The following is a 25090-nucleotide window of genomic DNA, read 5'->3' as shown; positions in this document are numbered from 1 at the left end:
TCACTGATGCAAAATACTGACAAGTGAATAAGGTTTATACACAGAATGCAAATAATCACTAATAAACCCTCCCTGTGTACTGAGAGCTGTTCACAGGGGGGAGGTCTTAAGTTAGAAAAAGCAGAGATATAAAAGTAAATCACACGTTTTACTGAATATTTTCCCACAAAAATATCTATCAATCTGCCCAGCTCCTGATCTATAACATGCCCCCTGCAGAGTGCTCTGTATTTTGTGGTGACAGGTTCTCTAATGTCTATGAGGGCCTTTGTTTTGCCTGAAGTTACAAAGCGCTTGAACATATAGTGAATAGAGGTTGAGAAACCTACGGTATCTCCATATGCTACATACACATCCGTCAAATAAAACAATGCCATGCTTATCACTGAAGAACCACGGTCTAACCTAGTTCGGATCGCTACTGATTGCTGTGGGAGACAATTTGTAAGGATTTGGTGTAAATGCACCCTAAGACGCTCTTATTCCACTCCTCAAGGTCTATTATATGGCTTTTAAAATGAAATTAGTAACACCTGCTGGAGAAAAATGTAGCAGAACCCCAAGCCAAGTCTGTGAATGGTTCCTGCTCTGGTTAATTAGACCTTTCTGAGAGGGAAAAAAGAGAAAAGTGTAGTGCTGAGACAAAATGTAACACTTGTCTCCCTTGTTTTACAAGTCCCTCCAGCAGAGAAAACCATCTTTACAGGAGTTTTGACAGGTACAGAACAACTCATTTGAATTGGATACCGTGAGGGAAAACTAAATCAGCCAAATGAAAGGAGACTATAGGTATAGAAAGCGTGACAATGGGCTCAGAGTCAAGATGTTCATCATCAGTGAAGATTTTGGAACAGAGTTATATATAATAGCAGTATTGGGAAACGGGTTTGTTCTTGAATGTCCTTGAGTGTTCATATCACAAATGGAAGACAGATGTTTGAAAATCTAATTTTTCCCATAGCATTTCAAAATGATACCTGCAGTAATGAGATGCAGTAATGAGGTGCAGATCCTCTGCCAGTTGTCCACTGCTTCTTCGGAAATGTAGCAGTTCTTACAATTGAATATAATTATTATTTTGAACATAGTATTGCTATTTATGCTGTAGTTCTGTAGACATGTAGTATTGATGTTGACCAGACTGTTTGCATAGGACCATATATATGTATTAAGGTCTTATTTGCTGGGTACTCTGCAGTAATCTGTGCACTAACACAGATTGTCTCACTAAACACTCTCTTTGTCTCACTTCAGTAAATGGCATTTATCATGTAGAGAAAGTTAATACCAGGCACTAACTAATGTATTGTGATTCTCCATATTGCTTCCTTTGCTGGCTGGATTCATTTTTCAACAGCACTATACTCTGCTCGTATCCAGGGGTTACCATCATTTTGAAATGCTATGGGAAAATTAGATTTAGCAAATATTAGAATTAGTAAATGTTTCCTTGACTAAACTTTGCAAATCCTGACCATAGCACTGATATGGATAAAACCCAATGCATGTGGTTAGATCAAAGTCCATGAGCACCTTTTTTCCTTATTTTTTTGTGAAAAAGAAAATAGAAAGCACAGTACTGCAGTATTTTTTTTATTTTACATTGTTATGAATTCCCTGCTTCCCTTAAAGGGAATGCATCATCAGAAAATGACCTATTGTTTAAAGAGGACCTTTCACCTGTAAAAAGAATGTGAACTAAGTATGCTGACATGTAGAGCGGCGGCCGGGGATCTCACTGCACTTACTATTATCCCTGGGCGCCACTCCATTCTCCCGTTATGCCCTCCGGTATCTTCCCTCTGTAAGTTATAGTAGGCGGTGTCTGCACCAGGCTGTGAGCTGTGCGCTGCGATTGGCCAGCGCTGCAGCCTAGGAGAAGGAGACGCCCACAGGACAAGTGCAGACACCGCCTACTATAACTTACAGAGGGAAGATACCGGAGGGCATAACGGGAGAACAGAGCGGCGCCCAGGGATAATAGTAAGTGCAGTGAGATCCCCGGGCACCGCTGTATTTGTCAGGATACTTAGTTCACATGAAAGGTCCTCTTTAAATCATGTTTTTCTGTTAAACATATTTTTCAAGAATTTTGGGTAATGTTTGAGTTTTCAAAAAAGTTTGCATAATAGCTGTGCTTTATTGTAGAATCATAACTGTGAAGGATCAGGTCTTTTTGGGGATTCCTCAACCATATTATTCCCTGTTTCACCTGCAAAGCTAGATGCATTTCTTTCACAATCAGTTGGTGTGTCCCTTCCATGGGAGTGTAGTAGTAGCAGTGATCCAAGAGCTATGCCAGCCCGCCTATGCTCGGCCTTCCTAGTTTGCATAAAGATAAAAGTAATGATATCTCCACAACGCATTACATTGAAAACAAGATAACATTCTGGCTCTCTGTTGGTCTTTATTGTCTAAGGACTTTTAAAGTGTAAGATTACCTTAGCAGTGGTTGCACAAGCTCTGTAATAGCCTAATAAACAAAGCATCTTATACTCTCCTCATTCTCTGCAGCGCTGGTCTGGACCTCCTGCTGCTGCTTGTCTATGAACAAATTAACTTTGGATCTATGATCTGAAGCTCGATCTGCTCAAGCCTAATAATGAAATTAATCTGGACAGAGTGTTAAATAAATAAAATGTGGGCCTCCTTTCTCACAGTGCATATGTCTGCCTCTGCACATAACAGTACTATAGAGTTTTTTTCAGCATACTTACACTTTTCAATAGCTTTGAATAAGCCTCCTCAAGTGTGTATACACGAGTGATAGCGCTATATTTGACCATTATATGGCTTGTATATGCCATATTCTAGCAGTTTTCCCTCTCCATAATCTTTTAATTATCAGTTGTCCCTGTGCTGGTGGATGGAGACTAGTTGCTAGTCCCTGCACATAGAATACATATAGAGACAGGACATTCTGCTCACCAACCCCCTTATGCTCACTCAGAAGCACCATATAGGACATTATAGAGAACTATTGAGCAGCAGTGATGTGAATATAACACTTAGGCCTCATGCACATGACCGTTGTTGTGTTCCGTTCCGCAAAATGGGGTTCCGTGATCCGTTTCCGTTTTTGTTTCCGTGTGTCTTCCTTTATTTTTGGAGGATCACCAGACATGAAGGAAAGTCAAGTTTGCCATGCAAATGATAGGAAAGAAAACGGTGCGACAATTTTGTGTGCCTCCGCGTTTTTTCACAGACCCATTGACTTGAATGGGTCTGCGAACCGTTTTCCGTGAAAAAAATAGGACAGTTTATATTTTTTTGACGGACTGGAACCACGGATCACCGACGCGGATGACAAACGGTGCATTAGCAGAGTTTTCAACTGACCCATTGAAAGTCAATGGGTCCGCAGAAAATCACGAAAAACGGAACAACAGACACGGAATGAAACAACGGTCGTGTGCATGAGGCCTTAGGGTGACATATAACACTATTAGCAGTTCTATCCACCCTATCTGTGCCTCTATCACTGCACCTCACTCCCCCCCCATAGAATTCTATGGGAGTTTGTAATCTGAACCTTCAGTTAGCTGACTGTCCACCTTGTTCTCACAAGATCTATTGCCTGTACAGTTGATTTTTACTGGGTTATATTTATCATGAGTTGTATGCTTCACACCAAGACAATTCCACCCAAAAATTTGAATGACTTAAACATTCCAAATCTGGACACAAATCCCTAAAGTGAAAACATGCCAGTAGCTTGAAGATTGTGAGGGAAATGCAATTAAAGCTAATGAAGCCATCAAATTTAATATCTGTTCATTATGTCCTCTCTCCAACTCTGTTTCTTAAAACGTAAAAAACAATCCCTTTTTCGTTCTGGAGAATTACAAGTGTGCGTCCTTTTTTGCTAAAATATTAGCAATGAGTTGTGCCATTTACACCTGCACTAGGTTCCTGAATAACACCTTCACACCTTCTGAGCGAAACCTGATCTACTAATTTTCTCTCTACAGAACGCAGACAAAGACTGGGATAAAGAGGCTGCTGCTGCAAAACAACTTGAATATCAACAACTTGAAGACGACAAAGTCTCTCAGAGATCTGTTTCCAGCAAGCTTTCCAAATCTCCTCTCAAATCTGCTAAAAGACCTAAAAACATGCAAGCTAAAGTGATACTTCTGGATGGCTCTGAATACACGTGTGAGGTGGAGGTAAGGCAGCCTTCCTTTATATGCATGTCTGAGGCATAGGGAAAAACCAATGAAAACATTGTCATATGTTACCAGAAATCACTTTTGTGAGGTTAGCTCATTAGATGAAATGATGTGTCTGTGAACCTTGGTGCTTGTCTATACAAATTTAGGTTCAGTAGTTAACAGTACTGCCTTCAGAGAAGAACTGGGAATAGACCCTACAGGGAACATTCCTGGTAGGCTGATGCATGGTGGGCTGCCACTGACCTCCTCAGTTGTTTCCTGTTTTTAGTACTGTAGATCTTCCAGGACATAAGTACCTGATCTGACATACTAATTAATGCTGCTAGCATCAGGTCCTTATAAATGTGGCTGCAGGCTGTGAAGGTCTGTTGCAGGAAATAAATAAATATGGTACTAGACCTTCACATCCACTGGTGGAGTCAGGACATGATAGATCACAGGGCCCCGATGCCGGTAAATATCAGGATATTCAATGTGTTGCAGTCGCAGTGCAGAGGTGGAGCTAATAAGGCTGACCAGTGCCTGCCCTTACTGTCTTTGCCCTATCTTCCTCTTCTGTGCTGGGCCTTGTGTGTTGTTTGGGCTGCTCGCCTGCCTGGCGTCGTGGTGGTATGTGCTATATAATGCATTGTATGTGGTGTGATGGGCTGGAGAGGGGACCGATTAAACTAATCCATGGACATGTCCACACTGTGCACTGACCTGACCTCACTCCGACCAATACAAATTCTGTTTGTTTTCATCATCTCTTATATTGTCATCCTTACAAATGATGAGACATAGGTGCCACTGCACACTTGCCAGAATCTTGAAATCATGTGCAGTAAGAGCAAGTATACAGCCACACCAGATTTGTTCAAGGGAACCTGTCATGTTGAACATGGTGTGTGAGCTGCTGGCAGCAGGTTATAGAGCAGGAGGAGCTGAGTAGATTAATATATAGTTTTATGGGAAAAGATTCAGTAAAACTTTTCATTCACACATATAAATTCCTACTCATTCTGGGCTTTGAAGTCAAGGAGGTGGTCCTATGAGTGATTGACAGCCTTCCCTCTATGACTGCGCATACACAGGTAGCGGTCATTGACTGATAGGACCGCCTCCTTGACTTCAAAGCCCAGAAGGTGGCATAGTGTAATTACAAATACTCGCTCCATTCACTTGAACGAGTACTTGTCATTACACTACACCACCGCTACCCAGGAGAAGAAGTGCAGTGTAATGAACAGGAAGCAGCGCTCGCATGGAGCAAAGCCTCCTCTTCAAACAGCTGATCGGCGTGGTGTCGGGTATCTGATGCCCGCCGATCAGATACTGATGACCTATCCTGACGGTAGGTTATCAATATACATGGCAGGACAACCCCTTATATTTAAAATCTGCACCTTATGTTACATTATCTGCAGATTTGATTGAGCAAACTTTTTTGCAATGTGTGGACAATATTTTTTAAAATATCATTCCACTTCCAGCGGATTTGACCTTTAATGCGGATTTGAAATCCAAAGCATGTCAAATTGTAATTCAGACTTCTACCAGTGAAATAGTGAAATGTTTGCATTGGTCCCACCTACCAGCAATATGACCGTACCGAATGGTTTGCTAACCTGCCTATTTGTGTTGCCCATATGAATCCACCTACAACACGGGGACCTTTGTTTCGTTATACAAGGCCATCTCGCTAAGCTGTTAGTGTGCCTCATTTCACTACTAGGGGTAAGAGACTATCTTATGCGATGGCTCCACAGATCCTCACCCCAGCATTTGGGACAGTGTGGCAGTCCACAGCAAAGGCAGGCTTGAAGCAGTCAGCACGAGGCCTCCATACTTGAACTTGACTGTCGTTTGATCCCAAAAAGAATCTGGATTGGTTCTGGTCTGTAGCAGTCCAGGTTTCTCGTTCATGACACCACTTCAAGAGAAGGTGACAGTGGCTGGCTGTCAATAGCAGGACACATAATGTGCGCAGTGACCCAAGTTTCCTTCTTTTAAAGGGAACCTGTCACCGGGATTTTGTGTATAGAGCTGAGGACATGGGTTGCTAGATGGCCGCTAGCACATCCGCAATACCCAGTCCCCATAGCTCTGTGTGCTTTTATTGTGTTAAAAAAACGATTTGATACATATGCAAATTAACATAAAAGAGTCATAACTTACTTGTGTGACCAGAGAAGAGTCGTATTTTCAAGCTCTGACTCCTCTCAGGTTAATTTGCATATGTATCAAATCGTTTTTTATACACAATAAAAGCACACAGAGCTATGGGGACTGGGTATTGCAGATGTGCTAGCGGCCATCTAGCAACCCATGTCCTCAGCTATATACACAAAATCCTGGTGACAGGTTCCCTTTAAGTGCCTGGAAATGGTCTGGGGAGAGACAGCGGTTTGTAATGAAGATGCCACTTGTGTCTGGATGGTGAACAGCAGAACTGTGGCACTGCTCGTGCATGTTGGTGGATCTAAGAATCCTCTCTACTGGTGGACTGTAGTGTCTGGAGCCTTTCCGCTGTGTATGTGTGCACTCCCAACAGTTAGGTCAGAATGGCCTAGATGTAGGTCATTTCAATCGAAATGACCATCCTGCTTCTTCTCAGTCCAGTGATGAGCCTCCTCTCAGAGTATGCCAACTGGGCAAAATGTCTTTGAGTGCATCATAGAAGCACGTCTAGCAGTCAACGATCTCTCACCAAGAGGTACACTACCCAAAGTAGCCTCTGAGACCCTTTTTATCATGAAGCGGAAGAAGTACTTTTAACGGGCAAGACCTGGTATCTAACAGACCACACCCGTAGTCATTTAAAGGGCATCTGTCAGCAGGTTTGTACCTGTTGCATGAGCTCTTGGCAGCTGAAGGCATCTGTGATTTAACATATGCAAATGAGCCTCTAGGAGCAGGAGCAATGGGGGCGTTGTCATTACACCTAGCGGCTCTGCTCTCTCTGCAACTGCAGAGCCCTTTCCACTTTGATTGATAGAGCCAAGCATGATGATGGTTTTACTGCCTAGCCCTGTCAATCGCAACAGTTGCAGAGAGAGCAGAGCATCTAGGAGTAATGGCAACACCCTCATTGCTCCTAGAGGCCCATTTGCATATAGTAAAATATTATTTTTCTCACTAATGCGGGCACATATGAACATGGGGCCAACACAGATGCCTTCAGCTGCTAAGCGCACATGCAACAGGTCAGCCAGTAGGTACAAGTCTGCTGATGCCCTTTATCTGCCTGAGACAATGCTAATGCTGCATACTGGGTTTTGCAGCAATCCAACATTTCTATTTGGGTGCATTTTTTTTATTTTTTGTCAGTGAGTGTTTGTTTTTAGAATACATTCATGTGAATGGGTTTTGAAGAAATCCATGTGGCCGCCATCAAACAATCCCATTCAGATTAATTGAAGTGACATTGAGTCACAGTAATTTAGCAACATATCTGCTGTGTATGAATAGTACAGTTGGTGCCCACAATCTACTGTATTTTTTTTTGCTCCATAAGATGCATTTCCCCCCCAAAAATTGGGGAGAAATGGCAGTGCGTAATATCAAGCGAATTCTAATATGTGCTCCCACTATGGTCTGATCCGAAGTCTGATGACAATTGGAGGTCTGATTTGGGGGTCTGATGTGAGTTCTGATGGGGATTAGGGCATTGATCCAAGGTCTGATGAAGGTATCTGATTTGGAGGTCTGATGAGCACTGGGGGTATAATGAAGATTGGGTGTCTGGTTTGAGGTCTGATGAAGACTGCGGTCTGATCTGAGGTCTGATAAAAAAATATTTTTTCTTATTTTTCTCCTCTAAAACCTAGGTGCATCTTATAGAGCGAAAAATGCGGTATTCCATGTCTTGGTGGATTTTGCAACATAATTCATGTGCATTTTACATAATTCTGGTTCATTTCCTTGAGTTCTTGAATAAAAAAATAATAAATTCCTGTAAATACATCAGGCTGTAGTAAAGAAAAGAAAATCACCCCACAATTGCAAAGGATGTGAATAGTCATGTCACAAAACCGAAATGTCTTCAGACAAAAGGGTCATTTATCAAACTGGTGTAAAGTAGAACTGGCTTTGTTACCCATAGCGACCAATCAGATTCCACCTTTCATTTTTGACAGCTCCTTTGGAAAATGAAAGGTGGAATCTGATTGGTTGCTATGGGCAGCTAAGCCGGTTCTACTTTACACCAGTTTGATAAATGACCCCAATAATTCGCACATAATATTAGTACCTCCAGTACAGAAGAAATATGTTCTTGGGGGACGCTTGCATCAATGCACTGTTTTTCTCAGTGTGCAAGATTTACACTGCAACTTATCTACAAAAGATTCTCGCTTAGAAATGTCACAGTGCTGTTTTATACTTCACAGAAAACGTGAGCCATTTTGGTGGATATGGCACTCCCTACATTCTATGGTATACCAGTAGTAGTAAGTGTTCCCCTGTGTGTATCGATTGGCTGCTCAGGCACTAGGTGGCATCTCACAGCATTGCTATCCTTCTTTTGTATAGCCTTGTTATGTGACTCAGGCCTCTGGTCGTGTTGCGGGCTGCAATGCACGAGCATAGTCCATGGGGCAGACGCAGCGGATCATGGACCCATTTACTTGAATGGGTCTGCGATCCGGCCATTCCGCAAAAAGATAGGACATGTTCTATCTTTTTGCGGAATGGAAGGACGGGACGAAACCCCACGGAAGCACTCCGTAGTGCTTCCTTTCCGTGCTTCCATTCCGCATCTCCAGATTTGCTGACCCAATGAAGTGAATGGGTCCGCATCTGTAAAAGAGGCCTAAATGTTATGTGGTAAATGGTAGTAAAAAGAGAACATTGGAGAAGAGTTTACAGTCCATATTAGCTGCAGTTTTCTTATCAGGATGCCGGAAGCATACACTTATTTCCCTTTAGTGAACAACTTTGCATGCTTCATTTTGCATACCAGAAAACATTTTTTATTTGTATTTTTTTAGTTTCTATTGTAGTTTTTTATTTGGATTGATTACTATAATGCAGTCCACTTTCTGTATAACAGCTAAGGCTACTTTCACATTCGCGTTTTGGCTTTCCGTTTGTGAGATCCATTCAGAGCTCTCACAAGCGGTCCAAAACGGGTCAGTTTTGCTCTAATACATTCTGAATGGAAAAGGATCCGTTCCATTCAGCCTCCATTCTGCTCTGGAGACGGACACAAAAACGCTGCTTGCAGCATTTTAGTGTTCGCCTGACGTTCCGGAGGCAGACGGATGTAAGTCAATGGGGACGGACGGATCCGTTTTCTCTGACACAATCTGGCACAATAGAAAATGGATCCGTCTTCCATTGACTTTCAGTGGAGTTCATGACGGATCTATCTTGGCTATGTTGAAGATAATACAAACAGATCCGTTCATGACTGATGCATGCGGTTGTATTGCTGTAATGGATCCGTTTTTGCAGATCCATGACGGATCCGTCCAAAACGCGAGTGTGAAAGTAGCCTAACAGAAAATCCAGTAAAACAAAGTTATAAAATTTTTATATATTCAAGAGAATGAGTCCCTTGTAAAAAAAAAAAAGGAAAAAAAGGAAAATGGTCCTTCTCTAGTCCTTGATGTTCTGGAGATCCACATTGATCTTCATCGGTGGTTCCTTTACCATAGCTGCCTGTTCAGTTCTCGAGTAATAGTTGTTATAAGCTGCTTGGGATACCTCTATGTGCCTGCAAAAGAAGAATTTTCATCATTTTCTTAGGATAAAAGTTTAAACTGATATTCTAACACTTGTGTTTTCTTGGCACCGATAACGAGGTTCCATTTTTATGCTGTGGGTTGTTCGCACCGGTAAGATGACTCAGTTCTCAATTATAAGGTATGAGACTGCAGCCGAATGATTAAATGGAAATTATCACCTTTATTAAAAGCTGTGCTTTTAAATGGAGATGCTATGAAAAAGAGTGTGATGTGCCAGAGGTGAAAATTATGTCTTAGGCTACTTTCCCACTAGCGGATCCGGTTGTATTATGTCTTATATAGCCATGACGGATCCGTCTTGAACGCCATTGAAAGTCAATGGGAGACGGATCAGTTTTCTATTGTGTCAGAGAAAACGGATCCGTCCCCATTGAGTGGGGGGATCCGTTTGGCTCTGCTTCATCAGGTGGACAGAAAAACTCTGCAAGCAGCGTTTTGGTTTCCGCCTCCAGAGCGGAATTGAGACGGAACGGACGCAAACTGATGCATTCTGAGCGGATCCTTATCCATTCAGAATGCATTAGGGCAAAACTGATCCGTTTTGGACCGCTTGTGAGAGCCCAAGACCGATCTCACAAACGGAAAGCCAAAACACGAGTGTGAAAGTAGCCTTATTGAGGCCTTTAGGCGCCATATACATTTGTTTTAGAAATTAACCCTATTCCCTGGAGATGTACATGGGTTTGCCCTGGTTTACTGATTCACCATCTATCAATTTCCCCATATGTCCTGTTACAGTATTTTCACCAAATAAAACATAGGAGACTAAAGCATAGAAGCACATTTATTGTCTGCAATGGGAATAATGCAGCTCCATTCAAATTCTGCACGTCTTCTGTATCATTGCTCTTCCCTACTGAAAAGAATACTTAGGACTGTCCTGGCTATATGCATGCCTGGTCATAATGGAGCACATCCTTCTGCAGTCCATGTGCCCGATTGAAAACTACACTAGATTTCATTCATTATTTATGGCAGAAAACTGTTGTAATTGAAGGTACATGTGACGGGGTTATTGCCTCGCCTTCGCCATTCCCCCCTTTTCTGGAAAGTGGCAAGGGCAGCGTAAAAATGCAGTTTGTGACTTTTTTTTTACTTCAGTTGCTGGCAAAGTGGATATCATAATTGACCCCCTTGTTCTGTATTAGATACTAAATAACAACACAGCACATTTATTAGGGGCATCAGATTTAGAAGAAAGAGAAATTATGCTACACCATTGCACATCATATCACACGGGTATTCTCTTCTAGAAACATTACTTCTAGGGGAGAATACCCTATATTAGGTATATCTCTGACGAATCTGCTACTTTTCCCCGCTCACGCCAGGTCTAGAAAAGTGGGCATGGCGTGGAAGGGAAGAGGTTGGCAGGTCCGTCTCATTTACCATTTGGCGTAGAAAATGGTTTGAATGTAAGACAGCTAGGAAGCTGGCTTACATTTAGAAGCGGCAGTGGATATGCCGAAGTTATGGAGAGGCCGTCCCCTTTGCATAACTCCGGCGGATCCACTGCCAGCTATAGGACTTAATAAATGTACCCCATAGTTTTTTTGATTGTGCAGTAAATCATAATAATACCATACATATCCGGTATCATCATTTGCATACCAACCAGTATAATAAAGTTGATATTTGTAGTGTACCAGGAAACAAACACAAAAACCAGTAGAGGAATTGCTGTTCTTTTTTGCATTCCGCTGAAAAAACAATATCATCTAATCAATGAATTGTATGTTCTCAAAAATGATACCATTGAAAGATGCAGCTCGTTCCACACACAAAGCCCTCATGCAGGTACCTTGATGGAAAAATATATAAACTCTATGGCTCTTTGAATACCATGATGGGAAAAAAATTGCTTACGTCTCAATGCCCAAAATACTGTAGGTTGGTCTGTAAGAGGTCAAAAAAAGCTTACGACCCCTTAATTATGTTAGCGCAGTAAACTTTATCAGAAACATGGAGAGTAAAAGTAAATCCAGGCCATGCATGTAAATGAGATAGTAATTAATTAGAATAATAATATATATATATATATATATATATATATATAGAGGATATTGATGAGATTGATGGGGGTCCTGCTGCTGGAAACCCCACTGATCATGAGAATAGGGGCCCTGTACCCTGCAGGGTCCCCTAAAATGAATGGGACCTGCTGAAAGTAGCTGAGTGCTGTACTCGACTATCTCCGACAGTCTCATAGAGTTGAATGGAGCAGCAGTGCACATGGAGGGGTAATGAGGTTCTGTAGGGTGCAGTGCTGTGCATAGGAGATAACTTGAAATCACTGGAATACCCCTTTAATAGGGATCGACCGATTATCGGATTTACCGATATTATCGGCCGATATTCAGGATTTTGAACACTATCGGTATCGGCATCTATTTTGCCGATATTCCGATAGTGTATGGGGAACACAGATCGCGCTGCTGTCAGCGCTCTTCGTGTTCCCCTTAGCAGCACAGGGGAGAAGGAAGCAGTGTCTCCTCCCCCTGTGCTGCTGCTGCTGCTGCTGCCGCCAATGAAAGGACAGGGGACAAGAGAAGGGGAGGAGCTATGGCCACTGCGCCACCAATGAAGATTAATCTATCATTCATTCATATACAGGAGGCGGGAGCTGCAGGATCACATAGCCGGCTCCCGGCCTCTATGAGCTGTAGCTGCGATCTGCGGTAGTTAACTCCTCAGGTGCCGCGGATCGCAGCTACTGCTCATAGAGGTCGGGAGCCGGCTATGTGATCCTGCAGCCAGCTCCCGCCTCCTGTATATGAATAAATGTGAGATTAAGCTTCATTGGTGGCGCAGTGCGCCCCCCCCCCCCCAAGCCCCCCAGTATCAGACATTGGTGGCGCAGTGCGCCCCCCCCCAAGCCCCCCACCCCAGTATTAAGCATTGGTGACGCAGTGCGCCCCCTCCCCCCCAGTATTAAGAAGTGGTGGCGCATAGGGCCCCCCCACCCCAGTCGCAGTGCGCCCCTCCACAGGATCCCCTCTCCCTTGCTCCTCCGATCGGAGCCCCAGCAGTGTAATGCTGGGGCTCCGATCGGTTACCATGGCAGCCAGGACGCTATTGAAGCCCTGGCTGCCATGATAAGCTCCATGCTGCTGTGTGCACAAAGCACACAGCAGCAGGGACAGTGTGAGCTTCTATTCACCCTGATAGATCTCTATCAGGGTGAATAGGACAAGGGTTCTAGTCCCTAAGGGGGCTAAAAGTTAGTTAAAAAAAAAAAAGTTACAAAAAAAATAATAAAAACACCAAAATATTAAATATAAATGAAAAAGAAAGATTTACAAAAAAAAATACACATTAACAATAAACATTAATTTTCAGCAGATTTGTGGGAATTTTTTATTTTTTTTTCAAAAATGAAAATTCCCAGAATATCGGTATAAATTATCGGCTATCGGCCTGAAAGTTCACAAATTATCGGTATCGGCCCTAAAAAATCAATATCGGTCGATCCCTACCCTTTAAGATATCCTTTTTTTTTCTAAGCTAAATAATCTTTGCGGGTACTGCAGCTTACCCATTCCATTTACTATGTTTTGTGCCTAAAAGATACATTCGCGCAACAGTCAAAAAAACTAAACGTTAAAAATGTCAAAGCGGGCTATTTTGAGCAGACATTTTTTTTAACAGATGCTTTCTAAGAAACGGTGGTTAGAAACTGTCCCTTTGAATTGTATGGGGGCCATTTGTCAATGAAAATGGCCAGAATAGGACATGTCCTATGTTTTTGACGGCCGTTATTCACTAGCCGATAGAAAAGATGGCCATGTGAATACGCCCATAGAATTCCATTGTTCTGAGAACAGCCATATGACAACCTTTTTTTCTCACTTTCATGTGAATGCAGTCAGATTCTGAAATTCTGCATAGAGAAAGTAGGATTATACACGGTCAAATCAGATCTGTGTGGATGGGCTTCATGAAGTCATACATGCTTCTAGATCCCAAGATGGAGACGACCATCATTTCCTAATCCCTGCAATGTGTCTTATTCTGGGTATTTCTGTACATTGTGAATTCCCCGCTCGCCCTGTGATGGTTATGCTCCAGTTCAGTGTACAGATTTAAGCTGATGCTTATTAGACATTCCAGCCATGATGAGTCACTTGTCCATGACCTCATTCCTGAGCCTTCTGCTCTCTTCTCTCAGCTGCATACTTTCTTTACACAAACGGCATGCCGTCTGTCTGTACACTTGGAATCATCTGACAAAATATTAGTAGACTGTAAGTGTCACTAAATCAAAGTATTTAGGAATTTGCATTAATGAATCTAGATAATGTTCTAGTGTAATAATTGGGTTTGACATTCCCCTTTTGTCCTTATTCTTTTCATCATCTGCAGGCGTGCACTGACTAAAGTTAGAATGCTGCGAGCTGAGCGACGCTCTGGCAGATAATCCTGCATTCACTTCCACTGTCCCTAGTTGTATGTCCAGATAGCAGATCTATATTTGGCTTTTCCAATTGCTCTATTGTGTTTGCAGAATTGTTTTTGCAGCACCAAATGCTATGAGATGTTATGTAACAACCATCTGTATTGGGAACAACAGTAATATATATATTTTTTTCAGTTGATCTAACATTCTAAAAAAAAAACTGCAATAATATAAAAATAAATGTATAAACTGGTTTGTTAAACGCTTTTAAGAAGATTGTTGATCTAGTTCTGTTTTGGGGTACAGATCAAATCACTGTTTCTGAACTCTAGATCAGAGAAAATAAAGTGGTTTTCCTTTGGAAACGGTTTGTGTATGATTGGTGAGGTTTTCTTTTATAGTTTGTAATCTGCTGTCAGGAGCGTAGGTTAACGTTCAAAGAGCATTTGAATGTTATGTTAAAGGGGTTGTCCAGGTTCAGAGCTGAACCCGGACATACCCATATTTTCACCCAGGCAGCCAACCTGACGTTAGCATCGGAGCATCTCATCCTCTGATGTGCTCTCTTGCCCTGCGCTAGATCGCACGGGCACGGGCTCTTTTGTTTACAATAACACACTGCCGGTAGGAAGCTTCCGCCCGGCAGTATGTTTGGTGACGTCACCGGCTCTGATAGGCGTGCTTTAGCGCTGCCCTAGCCATTTTACTGGCTAGGGCAGCGCTAAAGCCCGCCCATCAGTGACGTCACCGGGCTTCCTGGCAGCCCCATGGAGAGCCTGGTTCGTCACCGGAACTCCTGAAAATGCCTTTGCCTTGCATGATTTAGCGCAGGGCAAAGGAGAGCATCAAAGCAAGAGCTGCTCCGATGCTCAAGTCAGGGGGGCTGCATGGGTTAAAAAAAATGAAGTTATGTCCTAGGGATCGACCGATATAGATTTTTTTTTTTTAGAGCCGATACCGATAATCTGTGAACTTTCAGGCCGATAGCTGATAATTTATACCGATATTCTGTGAATTTTAATTTAAAAAATGAAAATAAAAAAATTCCTACACAAATCTGCTGAAAATGAATATTTTTATTGTTAACGTGTAGTTTTTTTTTGTAAATGTTTATTTTTCATTTATACTTAATATATATATTTTGAACCCGGACAACCCCTTTAAATAAACTAATGTAAAAAATATGAAAATATATATTATATAGTGCATGACAGTCTCTTTTTAACAAGGCTAGAACCAGCCCTGTACCTCACATGGATCCAGAGATCTCCCCATTTATTGCTCTGCTAGATTCATATCAAGCTGAAAGCTCAAGGGGAGTGTCTTTTCTGCTGCAGCTCAGGGAGTGTGTCCATGCTCTTCCTATCACAGCTCAGGGGGAGTGTCTTTTCTGCTGCAGCTCAGGGAGTGTGTCCATGCTCTTCCTATCACAGCTAAGGTGGCAGCTGAGGATGAAACTGAGCATGTGCGGCCTTCTCAGTGAACAGAAATAAGAAAGAAAAAAAAAACCAGCAGGTGGCACTATACAAATACATTTTATTACATGCAATTACAAAAATGTTCAGATCCAGACCCTTCTAACGTCATCAACTGACCCAGAGTAAAATGCTAATTAATTTAATACAGTATATTCAAGTTCAATGGCAGTTTATGTCATCAACACTTTCTTAACCCTTTCGCTACGCTCTAATCACTGCGACTGGCAATAATGCCGATTGTGGTAATTAAAGCTTTTAGATGCCGTGATTATTTGAGATCACGACATCTAAAGTGTCAAAAACCTAGAAGCTCGCGCTTCCGGGAATCCTTCCAACATTCCCTGTGGCTAATGGGGAGGCCTGTAATTGGTTTGAATGTACTGGGTCTCGCTGAAGAGTATTCAAACTGCAATTCTTATTTTGGCCACCAGATGGCAGGCCAACATAAGAAATGAGCAATAGACAGTAATAAAGTCATTTTAAAAAGACATGATTGTTCAAAATAAAAAAAAATAATAATTTAAAAATAGATTTTCTTTGGCTCATAAAGGAGCTTGAAAATCATTTAACAAAATGTATTAAAAAAAACTTAAAAGTATATAAAAAATAAAAAATATATAAAAATTTAAATCCCCCTTTCCGTGTAATAAAAAAAAAAACTAAATAACAAAAATATAAACAACATGGGTATTATCACGACTGAAAATGCCTGTACTATTAAAATATGAAAATATTTTTCCAATATGGCATAATGGAAAAAAGGTTCAATATGGCCAATTCGCCATTTTTTCATTTCTTCTCCTACCACAAAAAAATTTCATAAAATGTGATCAAAAAGTCACACACACTCCAAAAGGGTATCAATAAAAACTACAATTGTCCCACAAAAAATGATCCCCCAAAACTGCTCAGTAAATACAACTATAAATAAGTTATGGGGTCAGAATATGGTGATGCCCAAAAACTTTTTTTTTTTAAGTTTACATTTATTTTTACACTATTTAGACATAACAAACCTATACATATGGGGTATTGTTGTAATTGTACTGACCAGTGAATGAAGGGCATGGGTCAGTTTTGCCACAAACGAAACAGCGTGGGAACAAAACCTGTAAAATAGTGGAGGAATTGTGTTTTTTTTACAGTTCCACCCCATTTGGAATTAGTTTACCGCTTCCCAGTACATTGTACGCCACAATTAATGGTGACATTAGAAAGTACAACTTGTCCCGCAAAAAAAAAAAAGCCATCAAACAGCTATGTGAACAGAAATATTAAAAAGTTATGGCTCAAGGAAGATAGGGGAAAGAAAATGAAAACTGAAAAACCTCCGGTAGTGAAGTGTAGGGGTTAAAGGAATACTTAGTTTTACTAAAGTGCTGTACGCAGCCATGCCACGCACTAGTATACTGCCGTTAGGAGTTCAGCACTGACTTCTTTCTTTGTGAAGTGCTGAGGCCGCTGCCCCCTTGTCTTCTCCATAGCTCTTGGTCCCAAACATGAATGCTAATGGAGGGTCATGTAGCTCGAGGCACTCATCAGCAGTTCCTGTAAAAAAAAACACACACACTAAACTTGGGAAACTAGCGCGTTTAGGACCAGAGCGCCATGTTTACCGCTGGAGAACACTGTATTAATACGAGGTTGGCAGCCATGGCACGTTACAAAGAAAGAAGAACTACTACCTGGCCATATACAGTATATATCCTAGCATTGATTGAAAAATAGGACTAAGTGTGGGGAGATTCAATCAGTCATTTTGTCCAACAGTTTATGATTCTTTTTCCCCCCCCCAGAACACATGGATCCCTCACTTTTCCTTGACAATAGAGACCACTGACTGTAGCTGTGAACACATCACCATTCATGTTCTCACCTGTATATTTTTTCTGGAAGTTTCTCAAACATAAAGAAAAACAGGATGACTGACAATTTGTTAACATAACCCATTCAGAGCGTCTTTTTTTGTATCTTGGTTGTCATCTGTTGGTTAGGGCTGGGGGTGATCTAGCTGGGCCTTAAAGCTTGTATCATATTGTCAACCTCTAGATTACATGATGTCAGTGGGTACCAAAATGTATTAATTTATTAGTAAATGGTATCATTTATTTTACCATTCAGTTATGCAATGCAAGTTGGACACATACTGTGTGGCTGGCTATAGAATTTGTCCATGCTGGAGATACCTGTTTAGAATATAATATGTGGGTTATCCGGTTATATTACGCTATTGGCATATAAGATACTCCCTGCCCATTATTGGTGCATTGCCAGCAGGGGCGTAGCTATAGGGGGTGCAGAGGTAGCAGTCGCTACCGGGCCCAGGAGCCTGAGGGGGCCCAAAGACCCTTGTGCTGCATAAGAAGACACACAAAGCACTGAGGGAAGGGGGGCCCAAGCCTAACTCTTGCACCAGGGCCCATGAGCCTTTAGCTATGCCCCTGATTGCCAGTATTTATTGACCTGCACCATCGATGACGTGTCATGTGACCTCTGTAGCGGTGATTTATTGACACCAAGGGCTCATGGGCCCGCCCTTGGTGCACTTTAGACTACATTAGCATATTTACTAATGCCCTTTTTTTTCTGTGAAATGTGTCACTGATCAGGGGGAGAAGGTATCCATCGATTGGCATAGTGCCTGGTTTGATACTAATTGTCCTAGTAACAGATTCCCTTATATTATTTACCACTTGTCATGTGATTTATTTCACCACTATTTTGTTGGAAAGTGGAATTTCCAGACTCCGGGTTACAAGACTGCAGTTAGTTCCGTGGAAGTAAGTTCATGCTGTTTGAAATTTTCGACGTTTATTCTGTCTCGCAGCGCAGATGAAGCCGTTCCTCTCATCGTGACCCCAGGTGAAGCAGGGTGTTTGTGTGATATCATACGGCATGAAGCGCTGCACGCTGGTTAGCCGTTTGAAAGATTTGTATCTGAAAGTGAAATTTCTGCTAGAAGTTCCATGATGCGTTGACCTAGTTTAGCATTTGTACTGCATTATCTGGGGAATCGAGTTAAAAGCGCAAATCTACTTTGTTGTCAGGGAGTTGTCATGCAGGATTCTCTGTTTTCATGCGTGTAACATCGTTTATTACTAACTGACTCAAGGCTATAAAATACACTTTCTTTTGACCGTTTTGAAATAGGATTTAGGGGCTTCACAACTGCTTTGAAAGTGTTTCCTGATGAATTTATATCAGGGGTGCACAACCCACGGACTGCAAAGCCACGGTTTGTGGCCCCCCTCCTGCTGGACAGAAACAAAGCTGATTGTGCGATCATCTGTATTTCTGTCCGAAGCACCGCACAGCCCTGGATTTCAGCTCCTGCACTCTAGCAGGAGCAGGTTGGGCCCCCAGCTGTCAGGGGCAGCTGGGGACCCAAGAAAAAGACAGCAGCGGTTTATTACTAGGTGCATAGCGGTCAATGAGCGCCATGCAGTCAGATTTGACCTGGCATTCACATGACATGGGTGTCTCTGCCCAGACCCTGATCAGCCCTGCCTTGTTCAGTGCCCCCACAGGAGGCTTGTTCCCCTTTAAGAAAAAAAAAAAGGAATATTATATTACAAAATAAGAAAAAATAAATCAAACACCAACCAAAACCGTCGCCGTTTTCACCCCATTGAGGTAAAACTATACGTTTTATATAACAAAATGAATGACACAAAATAGGAAACAAATTTTTATAATTTATCCTGGTGTCAGTTATTCGCTCTCTTGCATCATGTGACCAGTTGACATCATGCCAGGAGAGTAGGTCACCACTGCAGCCAGTGATTGAAGCAGATGTTGATAGCAGGGGACCTGAGCGAGGCAGCTGAGGCTTGGTAGCAAGATTAAGGCCCCCTGCAAACGAATGTGTGCACCCCGTCTTCGAGCTGCGGCCAGCAAAATGCGAGCCGCAATGCACAAATACAGTCCGTGGGGCAGTCGCAGCAGATCACGGACCCATTCACTTTAATACAAAGTTTGCAGAGAGATGCGGAATGGTGAGGAACGGAAGCACGGAACGGAATGCTTCCGTGGGGTTTCGTCCCATACTTCCGTTCCGCAAAAAAACATGTGATGCGGCATGCCCACGGAACGGCACCCGTGTATTGCGGATCCGCAAATGTGGTCCGCAATACGGCAACGGGAAGCACACGTTCGTGTGCAGGGGGCCTTTATATGCTTCCCTTTTCAGTTCAGCCATAGATTGACAAAAAACTCCCCAAAAGGTGGCCGACCACATTGAAAGCATGTTCACAGGTGGTGGACATGCTGCCGAGTTGCTACCATCATATTGGATGAAATGTTAAGAAATCTCATGCACATCCTAAAATTCTTTTTACCTGCAGTGTGGATTTGAAATCTGCTGCAGATCTCCACCGTGGATTTCACCTTTGCAATGCATAAGGTTAAATCCACAGATATTTCAGCGGCAAAATCCACATGCCAGTCTCACAAATCGGCAAAATCTGGAATATTTTACCTCATGTACCATAAAGGAGTTTTCTGGGCCTGTGCTCCCTAGATGATGCCGCCATAGAAGTAAGATGAGAAGTATTATTCTTTTCCTTTTTATCCATATTGAAGTGAAGGTTTACTGTCCTTGCCTTCATTTGTGCAGTGTGCATGAGCCAGAAACCGCTGGACTCTTCTGCCAGACTCATCTCAAGTAATAGATTCTTATACTACATAATGATTTTTCTTCCCAATCTTCCTTGAGCCATACCTACTTTATTTCCATTCACATAGCTGTATGAGGGCTTATTTTTTGCGGGACAAGTTGTGCTTTCTAATGCCCCCATTAATCATGACATACAATGTAGTGGGAAGCGGTAAAAAGTTTCCAAATGGGGTAGAATTGGGGGTAAAAAAAAATCCTCCACAGTTTTACGGGTGTTAGTCTCATGGCGTTCCGTTTACCACAAAACTGACCCATGCCCTTCATTCTTGTAAGAGTCAGTACAATTACAACGATACCCCATATGTATAGTTTTTTTTATGTCTAAATATAGTTTTAAAAAAATGTTACATCACCATATTCTCACCCCCATAACTGTTTATAGTTATATCTACTGAGCTGGGTGGGGTCTCATGTATGTGAGACAATCTGTAGTTTTTACTGATACCATTTTGGAGTGTTTGTGACTTTTTATAAAAAATTTAGGCCCTGGACAGATCTTACAAACGGAAAGCCAAAACGCGAGTGTGAAAGTAGACTAAGGCCACTTTTCAGACGGGCAAGTTTTCCACGCGGGTGCAATGCGTGAGGTGAACGCATTGCACCTGCACTGAATCCGGACCCATTCATTTCTATGGGGCTGTGGCCATGAGCAGTTTTTTTCACGCATCACTTGTGCGTTGCGTGAAAATTGCAGCATGCTCTGTATTTTGCATTTTTCATGCAACGCAGGCCCCATAGAAGTGAATGGTGCTGCGTGAAAATCGCAAGCATCCGCAAGCAAGTGCGGATGCGGTGCAATTTTCACGCATGGTTGCTAGGTGACGATCGGGATGGGGACCCGATCTTTATTATTTTCCCTTATATAACATTGCTTAGTAAAATGTCCATTGAGGGATTAAAAATAATAAACAAATTTAATCCACTTGGTCGCGTAGCGGATCTCCTCTTCTTTCTTCAAGACCTGGCTAAAGGACCTTTGACCATCATCATGGTGATGGACCATGTGGTGAGCGCAGTAATGTCATCAAAGGTCCTTTTCCTCCCAGGTCCTGAAAGAGGAAGAAAGAAGACAAGCCGGGCTGCGCGAACAAGTGGATGAGGTGAGTTTAATTATTATTATTTAATTTTTTTTTAAAACTTATTTTTATTGGATTCAAGACAAATATCAAGAGGAGCATACATCACTTCCACAAAGAGATGCAAAACAATTGTCATATGATACAGCATCTATTGTCAATATGTCCTGAACAATTTTTTATTTATTTTTTAAACTTCCTTAATGAAATAACAGATTCCCTCTCCAACCCTCCAACATCCCTAATTGCCATCTGATAGATATAACAATGATTTGTAGTATTTTTATTTATTCCACATTGAGGTGTCAGCGACTCAATCTAAGTATCTCGTATTTGTAGCTTTCCCAATGTGCCCTTTAATTGGGCTTCTAGGTACCATTTTGTATGCTGGAATAGAGACATTAACTCTCTGATTTCCCCCTCCGATAGAGTCGTTTCAATAAACTTCCTCCATTGTTTTTATGAACTTGGCTGTCGACTGCTCTTTGTTTCGTTCTAGCTCCAGTCTCTCCATGTATAACATTTGCCTCATGGTCCGATTACCTCATCCCATGTGGGGATAGCTTTTATTTTTATTTTTTAACCACTCCATCCCTAATTTACTTAGCATTATGTATTAAGAATGCTATTATTTTCCCTTATAACCTTGTTATAAGGGAAAATAATAAAATCTACACAACACTGATCCCAAACTTCTGTGAAGAAGTCTGGGTACCAAACATGCCGATTTTTCTCACACGCTTGCAAAACGCATTAAAACGCTTTGCACTTGCGTGGAAAAATTGTGCATGTTCCCGCAACGCACCCACATCTTTTCCCGAAATGCCCGTGTGAACCCAGCCTAAGAGAAGCAATAAAAAAAATGGCAAATTGTCAATTTTTACCTTTTTTTTCCCATTATGCCATTCACCGCATTGGAAAAATATATATATTTTTTGTCATTTAGGTATTTTTTTTTTATTATACGGAAAGGAGGAGATTTAAACTTTTAATTTGTTAAGTAAAAAAAATGTTTGTTTTTAAATTTTGAACAATCATGGATTTTTAAAATGTATTTATTACTGACTATTGCTAACTTCTTATCTTGGCCCAAATAAGAATTGCAACTTTAATGCCCTCAACCTCTTCAATGAGGCTGAGCGTATTGAAACCAATTACCGGCATCCTCATTGACCTCAGAGGATGACGGTAAGAAGCCAGGAAGCACTAGCTTCTGGGTTTTTGACCCTTTAGATGCCGTGATCTCACTTGATCACGGCATCTAAAGGCTTTAATTACTGTGATCTGCATTATTGCCGGTTGTGGTAATTAGGTAATTTGAAACAGCAGAGACCTGCCTGCCATGACGTCCGCTGCATGTGTGAGCTGGCGCCATGTTTGTATATTGCTCCAGCACCGTACTTGTACGGCGCTGGTAGCGAAAGAGTTAAGTGTGAGCGTATGGCTTTTTCAGTATTTTATGGTCTGTTTTTCATGGATCCATTGTTCAGTTTTTAGTTTCTGTTTCGTAGTTCCGCAAAAAAATCTCTGTATGGTTTCCGTATGCGATCCGTTGTTTGTGGATCACGAATAGGAACATAACATTTTTAATCATTTCATTTAATGTACAGTAATGTATTTTAACAGTATACACATGGGCAAAGTGGGCAAAAAACGGATGACATACAGATGTGTTCCGTATGCATTCCATATTTTTTGTGGACCCATTCACTTGAATGGAGCCACGGATCGTTATTTGCGGGCAATAATAGGACAAGTTCTATCTTTCAGCGGAATGGAAATATGGAAACGGAATGTACATTCTGTTTTTTTGCGGAACCATTGAAATGAATGGTTCCGCATACGGACTGCAAACGGGAAAAAAAAATGTTTGTGTGCAAGAGGCCTTATACTGCTATGTGGAAAGGAGGTGTATTGCCCACCTGACCTACTAGCAGTCTGACAAGCGTAACTGGTTAGTTGTAGCTTTAAACTCTGAAACCCCTAGGAACCGTACCATGTGCTTTTAGTGGACGGTTCACATACTTAGATATACTTGAAGAAAACACATGGAGAAGTTACACAGGAGCACAAAAAAGACTCCAAAGTGTTTGAGAACAAAGAGTCACTTAGTATATACAGTATGAGATGAGTAATACTTTAATTGGAGCAGAGATTATATTAGATGTGAAATTCTATCATAAGAAGCTGTATGTGAGGTGAGAACGGTTAATTTCACGTAGCTTTGTCTGAAATTATGTATGTTTTACATTTCTTTGTTAAATTATAAAATGTCTTTTTCTAAGGTGTCATCCAGCATAATAGATGAGCCGACTGAGTCCAAATGCATGATGAGGCCAAAAATGCCATAAGAAGCACTTGTGATTTGCAATGATAATTACTATAATTGCACCATTTATTCTGTTCTGATGGCCTTGTATGAAGGACAGAACCGTTCAATAACACTAGGAGTCTTGGGTTATTTTTAATGGCCCTGCTATCTCCACAGGAAGACTTTTAAGAGTCACCGTCCCTTATGTAATTGTCAGCAGATAGCCACGATCTGTATTTTTGAAAAAAGTTTAATGGCTTCTTGTTGTGTTAAAAATACCTACGGAATAGGAAATCTGGAGTGCAGCACCAAACTCCTTACGTAGCTTTTTAACTTTTCTGTAGTAAATCTTCCAAATTGAGCCATGAGCAGATTTGTAAATTTTGGTAATTGTGGACAGATGGAATTTCATATGTTCGGTCTTTGATGGCTAACCTCCGGCAAAACTGTGGCAAAACTACGACTCCTAAGATGTACACTGTTCTCAGAACTCCGTAGAAATGAATGGAGCATGCTGGGAGTTGTAGTTTCACCTCAGCTGGAGTGCGGGAGGTTAGCCCTCACTGTGCGAGGTGTACTACCAACAGGGAGATCCAGTGCTGGTTGCTGAGTAGTTCATTTAGAGGACTGTTGCCATAACTTCCGTATGGTTGTGCGGGAAATCTATCATGTCACATCTGATGCTAACAGCGGGTGTGGGCTAAAACACTTTGTATTCAATTACCCTGCTTTCTGCTATAGGAGAGGCACTTTGATTGCATGCAATTGCAGCATTGGGCTATTGTTTGTTCAGCCCTGAGAGGTGTGTACAAAACACATAGCTCACTCGAGTGAAGGAAAATTGCCTACATTTTTCTCTTCCAAGTAACTGCAAATTTAGGACTTCCATCAAGCACCAAGAGTATTTTTTTCTTTTGTAAGCATTGCTGACTCATTCTGTACCCAAGATTATTTCTATTTTATATTTTGGAAGTGTATGCCAGATGACAAAGGAGATGTGCAAGGCAGGCAAAGTACTTTATGTGTGTTTTAAATTGGAAGTTTCAAACACCATATTGCAAGAAACCACTGACTTTATGTCGTTTAGGCAAATAAAGCAATACATGCCAATTTCTTTTTTGAAAAATATGTTGTTCATAATGCTGAGTTGTATATACATTGACGCAATTATTATGGTCTTCATCAGCACCAATAGGTAGGGGCTGGGGAGAGCAGCTTATATTATCAGGAGCACTGTGATTAAAAAGTTT

At 41.6% G+C, this 25090-nt stretch overlaps 1 protein-coding gene across 18 annotated transcripts in view; it reads left to right on the top strand.

Annotated features, from left to right (window-relative positions):
• EPB41L3 (erythrocyte membrane protein band 4.1 like 3) overlaps positions 1-25090 on the top strand; it is a 320068-nt gene that overhangs the window by 186884 nt on the left and 108094 nt on the right. For all 18 annotated transcript variants that reach the window (XM_044294315.1, XM_044294314.1, XM_044294313.1 and 15 more), the window contains one exon: positions 3972-4169. In XM_044294315.1, coding sequence (XP_044150250.1) covers positions 3972-4169 — 198 coding nt within the window. The remainder of the gene's footprint in view (positions 1-3971; positions 4170-25090) is intronic.

This window comes from Bufo gargarizans, chromosome 5 (assembly GCF_014858855.1).
Source record: "Bufo gargarizans isolate SCDJY-AF-19 chromosome 5, ASM1485885v1, whole genome shotgun sequence".
NCBI classification, from domain to species: Eukaryota; Metazoa; Chordata; class Amphibia; order Anura; family Bufonidae; genus Bufo; species Bufo gargarizans.
Note: the sequence above shows the minus strand (reverse complement) of the source record. Positions and strands in the feature narration are given on the sequence as shown.